Here is a 13,001-nt window from a genome sequence, read left to right on the forward strand (position 1 = left end):
TGGTTTGAGAAGCGTCGGCCGTTATTCAAGCAAAAGATATCACAAGTATACACAAGTTTCGTCTGGCATGGCATTTTTTGTCTCGGCTTGGTGTGATGTGGTGTAGTGCGGTGTAGTGTGGCATGGCATGGCATGGTATGGCATGGCATGGCGTGGTATGGCGTGGCGTGGCGTTGCAATGTGTCAGCGTAACGACTGTACGGTTTGTTGTGTTGTGACGCCATAACGGTCTGAAGCTGACCATCAACAGTTTCACTTTCGACTGTCTGACTATTATCATATTATATACAGCACGCTTGCTGATTTCATATTGTATTCACAGCCCATACGCCTACGGTCTCATTGCACTTTGAATTTGACTAAAACGTGTTACTTCAGAAAATTCATACAATAACTAGTCGATGTATACACATATTATATGAAGCGTTCATTAGTAAGATAGTCGACTTTGATTTAGCACAATCCAATAAAAGTTTGCACAGTCCAAAATGTAACTGCTTTACTAGTGGATATGTGCACACCAGACACGTAACTCATGTTGTCAAATAGTTCTTAACCGAATCGTGATAGAATGACGTACAAAGTTTTATACATTGTCACATCTTCTTTAGTAAAACTATGCACAATCGAAAGTGCATATATCTACATATATAGAAATTAACTGTTCTACTGGTAAATACGTGCACATCAGCCTCGTAATTTATGTTGTCAAATATAATAGTTCTTGATGAATTGTTTCTTATCCTAATCGTGATATAATGAGGTACAAATTTTTTTACATTTTCACATCTCATTTAGTAAGAGTATGCACAATTGAAAGTGCGTATATCTATATAGAAATTAACTGTTTTACTGATGAATATGTGCATATCAGCCTCGTAATTTATGTTGTCAAATATAGTAGTTCTTGGCGAATTGTTTCTTAACCTAATCGTGATAGAATGAGGTACAAAGTTTTATACATTTTTAAATCTGATTTAGTAAAAGTATGCACAATCGAAAGTGCATATCTATATATAAATTAACTGTTTTACTGATGAATATGTACACATCAGCCTCGTAATTTATTTTGTCAAATATAATAGTTCTTGATGAATTGTTTCTTATCCTAATCGTGATAGAATGAGGTACAAAGTTTTATAAATTTTTAAATCTGATTTAGTAAAAGTATGCACAATCGAAAGTGCATATCTATATAGTAATTAACTGTTTTACTGGTGAATATGTGCACATCAGCCACGTAATTTATGTTGTCAAATAGTTCTTGACGAATTATTTCTTAATCTAATCATGATAGAATGAGTTACAGGCATTTATACATTTTCAAATCTGATTTAGTAAAAGTAAGTACAATTGAAAGTGCATATCTACATAGAAATTAACTGTTTTACTAGTGAATATGTGCACACCGACCATGTATGTAGTTTATGTTGTCAACCGTGAAATAATATAATATAAACTAAATTAATCTGATTTAATAAAAGTATGCACAATTGAAAGTATATGTATTATATAAACGGTTTTATTGATAGATGTGTAACATCAGCTATATAATCTATGATGAAAATCTATTTCTTAGCCTAATATGACCTATACCTACATATTTACATTTGTATGTATATACATACAACGCTTTTGAACCTGTGCAAACTTTGATTGCAAAAAATAGATTTTTTCACAATGACTATGTTTACACTGTCTGATAAATTGATAGATTTATCGGGAATAGCAGTCATTTTTTTACACGATGCTATTACTAATATCTCACATAAATATACATATCAACTGGTTATTGTATTCATTTGCTAAATTTAATCGATATGTACATGTATGTACATATATTATACACACACACAAGTATATATGAAATTGATTAATTTGTTGAAGCGTGAATTTTGACACTCGTCGCCTATAATTTTCGCTGGACTTTTACATTTACATAAATATTATTACTAATTTATACACACTAAGTTTTACGGTTTTTATAAAATTGTACTAAAATTGTTCAAAATGTGAATATTTTAAATACATTAATTTTTGAACTCTTAATATAGACATATTTTCAAGTATTTTTGTATATACTTTTTAATCAAATGTAATTAAAATTTGAATGTATTTTTAGTGTAAAATGTCCATAGGGATTACTTTGACCTTTTGTTTGTTCTATCAACTAATTCAACAAGTAAACAACAAAATTCAATTTAAATCTTATAATGCTGTATTTATTTTACCATTACAAAATTAAATCTGCGTAATATATTATACATACATGTATTTTTTTCCTACAAAATACAAGATAGACACCTGGTGAAATGCTAACCAAAAAAATGTGAAATGCCAACAATTAAGTTTGATCAACAATTTAAAATATAAGGATCAAAAAGGCATTGCAAATGCCTACTGCTCCTTTGAATTATAATCTGTGTTACTATGTATTGAACTAAAGTCGTCAAAAATTGAAAAACTATCAAATTTAAAATACTTTTAAAAAAAATGTATATGCAAGTACGTTGCTTATAAAAACCTATATGCATTTTCGAGTAATCTATGCTCATACCCAACATATATCCATTTACGCGACACTTATGTACCGTGTAAATCGAGGGATAAGGAAACTCATATACCTACATATGTATTATATGTATAATAATACTAATACTTTGAAAAGACGATATTCGATGAAAAAATTGCAATTCACATGATAAACTTCAACTTATGTTTAATGTTTAAGAACCAAAAGTTTATAGAATAAAAAAAAAAATCAATATCCACCCATATTTTAAAACTATGTATACATAAAATAATTGGTCAAAATTTCTCAGTCTGATATAAGCTGTCCTGTCTGTCATCCAGTTGTCTATCTATTCAAATTTATACTTTTTAAAATCTTTTTAATTGGTAATGGAAATTTTTTTAGCAAAGGTAAATGTAGTTTAAATATTTTTTTCGTTTTAATTCTTGAAGCTTGAATGTTTCTTTTTTATTTACTACCCCCGAAACAACTTGACTCGTTTCTATACAGCCCTAATGATTATAAATAAATGAGCAAAGTCTATAAATAAATAAATAATTTTGTTGAAAAAATGGTTTTTGTTGACTGCAGTTTGTAATGGGAGAATATTTTATTGGAAATCCGTTCGAAAATTCAAGAAGTAAGTTTGATCAAATCAGATATTTCCTATCCATATCCCAATACATACATAGTTACAAGGAAAATACTTTTTCATGACAGTCATGTACATGCTTGTACGGAACTGGTTAGTGGATTTAGTCTACAGACGTCTGCTTTTTTACAAAAAAAAAAAAAAACTGATAACGAATTTATTATTATATTATATATACCTACCAACCTACCTACCTAAATATAGATATGTAAGTCTACATGTGAACTATAAAGATAAAAAAGTCTGTATTATTCTCCTTGAAATATTATACATATATTGAGGAGGGGTGAATGATTTGAAAATAGACATAAGTGGAAGGGGTGGGGGGGGTTGGATAACAAAGCATTTGAGGACCTGTATTTCAAGTATCGATTGATAGCTTATTTGAGGAATAACTGTAATATTGTATGTGTACGTATTTGTTAGTATTTGGGTTGTGTGGGTGGGTGGGTGGGTGGGTGGGTTTGGGAGTAGGAGTCCTTGCACCTGACGACACTGTACTGAAGCTGAGGTCACTGACTGTCTGGAGGGGAGACTGTCTGGAGGTATATAACCTATGTATGTTGTACCTACTCCACTAACCAAACCCTTTCCTTTCCTCTCACATATACTCCATTTCTACTTGCTTACACGCCAGATCTCCGACATAGCAATCAGAAATGTTTATTTGATTATACGAGGATGTGACCTGTCTTAACCCCCATTTCAGGGATGGCAAGTGGGATTTCTTCAGCATGCAAGTCAGGGCTGCCAGATATTATATAAAGTGGAAATATGAATTTAATAAGCGGATATTTCAGGGCGTTGCCCGGGGTTACTGTGGTGTAAATCAGTTGGGAAAAACGACCTGAAAAACCAGTTGGGAAAATCGACCGGGAAACTGGAATTACATGGCTAACAAACACACGTGCTCGGCGTTGCTCGGGCGTTTTATATAAGAGTTCTTCGATCCCGAACTCGGAAACCTTACCAAACACTACATATAAGTAGAGGTAGGATAGTCACAGTGCTATCCATTGTTCGGCAAACCTTTAACAATGCATTTACAACCTTTGAACAATACACGGCCCCCTCAGGCTCCGGTGACTACATATAAGTTATATGTAGTTATTATTATATGATATAATAATACGTAGCTAAAATTTTATCGATTCGCAAATGCTCTGTTCTTACTAACCTATTCTCACCTGTTTATATTTCCGCTTATAAATTCATATAATATTTATTCTAAACTCAATTATAGAAATTTCCATCAATCATAGAAAAATGGTAGACCTGTCAATTTTAATAAATAGCGCTAAATTTATAATCTAACAGATATATTATATACACAAGTATGTTACACCTAATTCGTGAAATTGCTTAATTCATTAATTGCCTTGCATTGTTCATTTTTTTTTTAAATTTCATAAAATAGACAATTTCACAGATTGGATGTAATATAAATTACTTACTCAAAATTCCTCGTATTATTTTACCTTTGCTTCTCAATACGTTCATTATCATATTGCAGGAATTCCGTAATGTGCACTCACAGATGTACATATTTTCAAGCAATGCACTTTTGACACTTCACAATCGATCACTTTCAAAAAATCAATATATTCTTCAACGTTCACTATTTTTTCTATTGCAGTTGTCTTCGTGGAAGAAAAAAAACATTATACAGGACATGTTCTGGAATGTTACTTTCCACCTGAAAATAAAAAAAATAAGCAAAATCAAAATCTGGAATGTAATAAAACTAATTTGAGTACTTATTTTTGACATTAGCTTATCAGACATCAAATGGTAATTCAAAATAATTAAAAATTACACGCATACGTAATTTGATAATGTGGTGAAACATTATACATATGAAGTGAATAAAACTGTTGCGCATCAACAGTATCAATGGTGTCCCAGGTCAACACACGATAACAAGTTTAGATAATGAAATAATGCAAAAATTACTATGGCAATCAAGCATATTATGTGCTAATAATACACGTCAAATATTACTTCACTTACATGTATCAAAATTTCTTATGATAATATTAAGAATGTTTTTACACATTTATCATCTATGCCCGTTTAATACAAACCAAAATAAGTTATAAAATTGACATACATACACAGTTTATGATCAATTCTGATTAACAACTTAGTACACAATATCTCTATTTTAAATACATATACATAATTTTGGAAAAAAAAAATTAATTCAAGAATTAACAGAATTTTATTTCATCGAAGTCAGATTATCTAATTTTCCAACATATGTATGTATGTACATACAATTAAATATCATTTATATATGTATGTGTGTACATTTATTTCTGTATTTTTAATCTATATCAGGTAGGCCTAACTGGTAACCCCAATGCACCTTCCTGGCCAGAAACATTGTACATTTGATACAAATATTATACAATGTACATAAATACATATCAATTAATATCCACAGAGTCAGATTTGTGAATTTGCAGCATTTTATACAATTCAGCGAAATTCGAGATTGCTGAGAACTAGAGATTTTGCTAGAAATTGCCAATTTGTTGGAACCGTTTCAATGAAAATCAGATAAATTGGCAAATTCTGATAAGAAATGATCGACCTGGAGTCACAAATCCAAGGTCTGGCCAGCAGAAACCAGTGAGATTTGAACCCGTGACCACTCTGTTCAAAGCATTATATGCTACATATGTACATATGTACATATGCACATATATCAGTTCCTCAATTTATATGGTACATATGTAGATTGATTGTGCAAAATCGTAAAATGATACTTAAATTTATTATTGCACTATTTACTTTATACTCTTATTGTTTAGTATGTGAAAATATTGTTGTAATTTGTGATTTTTAATATTGCTATAAAGATTAGACCAAATTGCCTCATAAATTCAATCTTACATTATTTTAACACGGTAGATCAGGTCAATAAAATAAAGTAAGAAATATAAGGAAAAATAATGAAAATCTGAGAATCTTGAATCTAGTTTTCTTAAATTTTATTTGTTTTTTCTTACATATATGACTTTTTTATTGACGTAATCTATCGTGTCATAATGGATTTAGCTAATTTTAGGTAATTGAAATTTTTGAATAAGAAAGTTTGATTACTAAAATTAAGTGGTAATGGACAAAAAAACCTTACTTTTCTATAGGAATTAGTTATCAAAATAATTAATATCATATGTACGTTTTCTAATAATCTAGTATCAAATATCTAAATCCATTTTTATATATGGACAAATTTAGATAAATTAGATAATTTATTTTACAGTTCCGGTTTATGGTTTCAAACCTTGCCTTATAAACCCAATCAGGTGAAATTACACGACTGTGTAAATCAAGTAAACGTTTGTGCAAACAAAATGTATAAAATCGAGTATAATTGTTCAATTGAATTTATTTAATTACTGCAATATTTCAAAAAGGTTTGAATCTTTCAAAAGCTTCTTTATTCTCATCGGAATGATTTAAGTTTTTATTCGAAATAATTAAGATTTTTTCTGTAGTAAAAATATGATACTTCGAAATCGATTAAATTAAAATTTAAAAACTACTGAATGTTACTGTTCTGTTACTTTAAAATTAATATTTTCTTAGGTACAATCTTGAAGATATTGAAATCGATATATTTATATATTTTATTTGAAATGAAATTGTATTTTTATTAAAACCCTGATTTCGACTTTATCTTCACTCCCGAAATAATTTACTATCTATTAATAATATTCTTTTATCAATTCTAAGAAGAATACCCATGCTCATGAAGAATACCATTTTTTAGATAATATTATTGGATATGAAGTGGAGGTCTGTAACATTTTTATTATTGATTAATTAAAAAAAAGACAGAGTGGAAAATTCTATTTTATATTTGTAAATCTATCGTATATTATTTGCCATTACAATTAACTTTTATTTTCGCAAGATAGCAAATAAAACAAAAAATTGGAAATTTTTCAAAAGCTTCCGAATTTTACAGCGTTTGAATAACAGGAAAATGTATTTGTTTTAAATTAGAGCTAACTAAAAAAAAATACTTCCATTAAATTTAATATTACAAATATTCTGAATTTACCATTTTTATAGTATAAATATATTTGTTTTGCCAAAATAAATTATTTTCCCATAAACTTTTGTGGTGAAAAGATTATACATGGTTTAATTGTATGTTAGTATAAAATTAATATCTTATCATATTTCGACATTAAAGAGGCACAATTTAAAAAAATATATTTACATAGAAAACAAATAATCAGGGCAATTACGGGTTGCAAAAATATGTACATACATACATATCTATCTATATTGGTAAAAAATATGAAAAATGTTTAGTTCCAGGGCCCGGACTACTCGAGGGGCCCCGTGTCGGAAATCATACCTTCTTATTATATTATCATACTTTCTTATTCAATTATTTTAAAAAATAACGAACAGCATATATGTATTTTTATAATGGTTCTGATAGATTTTTCGCATATTAAAAATATATCTATAAGATCTTTTTGTTAGTCATAGGGCCCGGAATAATTAGGTGCGGGATTCTTCTCGATGGCCCTGCTTATATTATACGTACATATATACATATTTATGTACGGAAAACCAATTCTAAGAATGTTAATAACCAAGGGTGTCATTTGGGGGGAGGCTGGGGTGGGCAGCCGCCCCTCCTCCTAGATTTTAACGGGAATATCCACGTTGTTTAATGTATTATTATGAATTTAATTAAAATATCAATCCAACAAAAATCGAATATTGAAATTCTTTAGAACACTGGCGGTTATATTATAAATACGTCGATTTTTCGCAGAAAAGAGATGTTAACTCCCAAATATATTTTGTTTTGTTGTTTGTCTTGCTTTTAAAGATACATATATGTAAAACTCGTTTATCCTACGAAATAAATTGTTGAATAGGATTGCCTTTCTATCACTTAAAAATGATTAAATGAAATCATATACACTCATTTATATAGTACACCTCCCCCCCCCCCCCTAGAAAGTTATTCCTTACCGGTCAAAAATTTTGCCCCCCTTGGGAAAAGCTGAAAAGCTCCCCTGTTAATAAAATTTAAAATCCAAAAATTGACTGCCACAACAATAAACTTAATGCTTTCAAAACAAATTTCCTAAAATATTCTTATCTACAGCGTGTTTATCGAATGATTAACGAAGAGCTAAATGAGGTTGATCTATTCGGTATTTCCTTACATCAATTCAGGAGTCTATGTTTATTCAGGAGTCCATGTTTATTTCTATTATATATTTTTTATCCAATTATATTATATCACTTTATGTTTAATTATGCATTGTCGTATTTAGTCATATTTTAGTTTTTATTCTTTTCTTTGTCATTTGTTTGTCTATGTGTACTAGATATATTATGTATTATGTAAAAATATATAATTGGGCTCAGATGTTATTTCGTTATATTTATTTTTATGAATTTCTATATCTGAGGCCTGTTGATTTTTCAATAAATAAATGAATATCAAAAATTACAAAATATATACATACATACAAGACGAATTATGAATAAAAATAAATTTATTTTTATAGGCTTTCAGTTTATATTAAAAATTAGTACAGGCAGCTCTTATTCTAATTCGTTATTTACTGCTTGTTTTTAATTATTATTTTTTTTAAATTTTCCACGATTTTCTCCAGAATCAGGCCCTTCAAGTAGCTCTCCCACACCCCTTCTTCAAATTTGTCAGCTCTGATTGCAATCATAAAAAATTATATTCGAGTATTTGTGTATTTTACTGGGCTTTTTTTATAATAACATTTTGTTTTTCATTCGTTTGTCTATATGTAGATATATCTATTATGTATTTTGTAAAAATCTATAATTGGGCTGGGATGTTATTTTGTTATATTTATTCTTTATTTTTATGAATTTCTACATCTGAGGCCTGTTGATTTTTCAATAAATAAATATCAAAAATTACAAAATATATATGTACATACATACATAGCTATATTAAGACGAATTATGAATAAAAATAAACCTATTTTTATAGGCTTTCAATTTATTTTAAAAATTAATACAGACAGCTCTTATTCTATGCAATTCGTTATTTACTGCCTGTTTTTAATTATTATTTTTTTATATTTTTCCACGATTTTCTCCAGAATCAGGCCCTTCTAGTAGTTCTCCCACACCCCTTCCTCAATTTTGTCAGCTCTGATTGCAATCATAAAAATGTATATTCGAGTATTTTACTGGACTTTTTACATTATCTATGTACGAAGTAACAATAGATGAAGTTTTCTGAAGGCCTGAGGCCTGTTAATTTTTCAATAAATAAATAGTAAAATTGAAATTAGTCACTTATACTAAGATGATTTTTCTACACTTTGTATAATACTTAAAGTAAGCAAGTAAGCAAGCAAGAAACAATACATTTAATTAATACCCAAAGACCAAAATTTTGATTTAAGCGCCTTTTATTCAAAATGAATTTTTGTAAATTAATTTAGGTATCGTAAAGGTGCGTTTATTGCAACTTGCGATCGCCCTTAAAAAACAAAATTATATATTAAATTATGCATTGTCCTATTTAGTCATATTTTAGTTTTTATTATTTTCTTTTTCATTTGTTTGTCTATATGTAGATACTAGATATATTATGTATTTTGTAAAAATCTATAATTGGGCTCGGATGTTATTTTCTTATATTATTTTTAAGAATTTCTACATCTGAGGCCTATTGATTTTTCAATAAATAATTAAATAGAAATTAAATTAAATAAACAGAAATTAGTCACTTTTACTAAGATGATTTTTTCTACACTTTGTCTAATACTTAGCAAGAAACAATAAATTTAATTGAGCGCCTTTTATTCAAAAAAGACGCCCACGAGTTTTTGTAAATTAATTTAGGCATCGTAAAGGTGCGTTTATCGCGACTTGCGATCGCCCTTACAAAAACAAAAACAAAAAAATACAGGTCAGCTCGATCCAACATACATACATACATACGAAATGGTTACCGTCGGAAACCGTTGACGTTGTTGAGTTTGAATTCGAATGCACACGGGATCGAACGTGAAATGTGAAATGCGAGGATTCGAGCAAATGTGTTAGAAATATAAAAAAAATAGTCAGTATGTGTGTGTGTGTGTGTGTGTGTGTTTGCTAGTAGTATGAAGTGAGTTGAAGTGAAGTGATGTAATATGGAATGAAATGGCTTGAAGTAGGACGAGCGATGCGGTGACGCCTACGTAATGCGAGAGCGAGACAGAGCGAGCGAAACCGAACGAGTGTTAGAGCGAGACGAAGCGACTCGCTCTTTCGTCGGCCCGGCCCCTGACAGAGACAACTACACTGCCTACTATTATGTACTGTACTGTACTCAGTACTAGAGTACTTACTAGACTACATGCATATTATATTACATATATTATACATTCTGCAATTACCTTGCATACAATACGCAGCGCACCACTCTCAATCTATTATTACATACATACATATTTCCATTTCGATTCATTTCACATTTTACATCACTTTTCTCTTGTATTGCCTATATATGTATGTACCTATGTATTCGTCTTTTATTTTTTCCTCTTTTGACATTCAGTCTACTTAATTGGGTGCAGACATCCAAAGGTGGCACCGACAAAAATTTTCAATTTTAATATAAAACTAAAGTAAAAGATAAAAATATTTAAAAAAATTGAGGTTATAAATATTATTATTATTATTAAAAAAGCCAGTTGACAGATGCTTACCAAATTTTATACATTGGTATTAAACCAAAAGGTTTCTGAGAAAAACATAAAAAGTTTCGTTTCTCTAGAGTAAAAGTATGTACTACTTCCGGTTTAGGTAAAAATATTAAGGTATAAATATTATTATTTATACTACATGTAAAAAAAATTCAGTCCGATTTGAGGACACCTACGTATAAGAGGAGGTACCATTTCCGGTCAACTTAAAAATTTGAAAAAAAAATTACGTCGTATCGATAAGAATTTCAGTAACCAATACTAAGTTTCAGTTCGAAAAAAATAGTGGAAGAAAAATCGAACAAGTGTAAATTTGCCACTTCCAGTTGAGGGATGCTTACCAAATTTTATACATAACTTGGTTTTACGCTTAAACGTCTAGATATGAAATTTTAGTTCAATGAACTATGTAAAAGGTTTCTGAGAAAAACATAAAAAACCTCTATTCCCTAGAGTAAAAGTACTATTTCCGGTTCAGATAAAAATATTTTAAAAATATAAGGTTACTATTTCTATTACATGTAAAAAAAAATCAGTCCGATTCAGTTAGCGGTTATGAATAACCTTTATGAATAACCTTTTTTTTGCACTCTAGCTTTGTAAATAGACCCAAAACGCCCTAATTCCTGGAAAAAGCACGCTTCGTATCCGCCCTTTAGTGATCAGTGATCAGAGATCGATTCTGAGTTCGAATCAGTCAAAATCTCGAGTTAGAATTTTTGCATGATCACAAAACTTCATCTATTGTTACTTCGTACATAGATAATGTAAAAAGTCCAGTAAAATACTCGAATATACATTTTTATTATTGCAATCAGAGCTGACAAAATTGAGGAAGGGGTGTGGGAGAGCTACTAGAAGGGCCTGATTCTGGAGAAAATCGTGGAAAAATATAAAAAAATAATAATTAAAAACAGGCGGTAAATAACGAATTGCATAGAATAAGAGCTGCCTGTATAAATTTTTAAAATAAATTGAAAGCCTATAAAAATAGGTTTATTTTTATTCATAATTCGTCTTAGTATAGCTATGTATGTATGTACATATATATTTTGTAATTTTTGATATTTATTTATTGAAAAATCAACAGGCTTCAGATGTAGGAATTCATAAAAATAAAGAATAAATATAACAAAATAACAGAGCCCAATTATAGATTTTTACAAAATACATAATATATCTAGTATCTACATACAGACAAACAAATGAAAAAGAAAATAATAAAAACTAAAATATGACTAAATAGGACAATGCATAATTAAATATAATTTTATTTCAAAAATATAATGTAGATTAAATTGCATTGTAATTTATGTAGTTATTTCATTTATTCCGAAACACGGATATGTACATATCTTAAAATATAAAATCTACTTAAAGTATTTCGATTAAAGTCTATTAAATTTAGTATTCTAATTTATACCTAAACATATTATTTATTTTTATTTTAGTTGCACCTATGCTTCCCCCCCCCTCTCTCTCCCGTGTTCCATGCCTCCTCGTTGCTAAATATTTTAATTATGCAATTACACGCAGTGTATTTATTTAAAGATTACCAAATTAATAATAAATTTTTTGACATAAAAATTTATGTGAAACTCCAAAAAATATTAATGCTATTTTTTTTAACCAGTACATACATATGTACGTATCTTAGCATATGTATTTGAAAACCATTTCGAACATTTTTTTTACGACGACAGATGATTTATAGTAGTCTACTGGAAATACATAATCCATTTGGAACTTAATGTTGGTACAAAACCGAAAATTAAGGATATTTGTTTTACTACCAGATATATTTTAGAATAAATGAAGCGTTTATATGTTCATATATGTTATTCTTCATAAATATAAAATGTGTATATGTATATGTTACACATTTTATAAATCATTATAATCATTTTATGAGTCATTAAAATTATGTGGTCGAAAATATTAGTAATAAAAAAATGAACAAATTTTAAAGTGGAATTAAATGTATTTTTCTTTGTTCAATTTTATTTTTACAAACCTCCTTTACGTTTTATGTACATTAAGACGATTTTTTTATTATTTATATAAGTAATAAAAAAAATTGATTCTTTCTGTCTATACGTAATTATTA

At 28.9% G+C, this 13,001-nt stretch overlaps 1 protein-coding gene across 1 annotated transcript in view; it reads right to left on the minus strand.

Moving 5' to 3' along the window:
• Positions 1-796: 796 nt before the first annotated feature.
• LOC143910069 (uncharacterized) overlaps positions 797-13,001 on the minus strand; it is a 68,604-nt gene continuing 56,399 nt past the window's right edge. The window contains exon 3 of the mRNA XM_077428424.1: positions 797-4,860. Within this exon, the coding sequence (XP_077284550.1) occupies positions 4,773-4,860 (88 nt within the window). The 3' untranslated portion in view covers positions 797-4,772. The remainder of the gene's footprint in view (positions 4,861-13,001) is intronic.

Source organism: Arctopsyche grandis, chromosome 3 (genome assembly GCF_051622035.1).
Source record: "Arctopsyche grandis isolate Sample6627 chromosome 3, ASM5162203v2, whole genome shotgun sequence".
NCBI classification, from domain to species: Eukaryota; Metazoa; Arthropoda; class Insecta; order Trichoptera; family Hydropsychidae; genus Arctopsyche; species Arctopsyche grandis.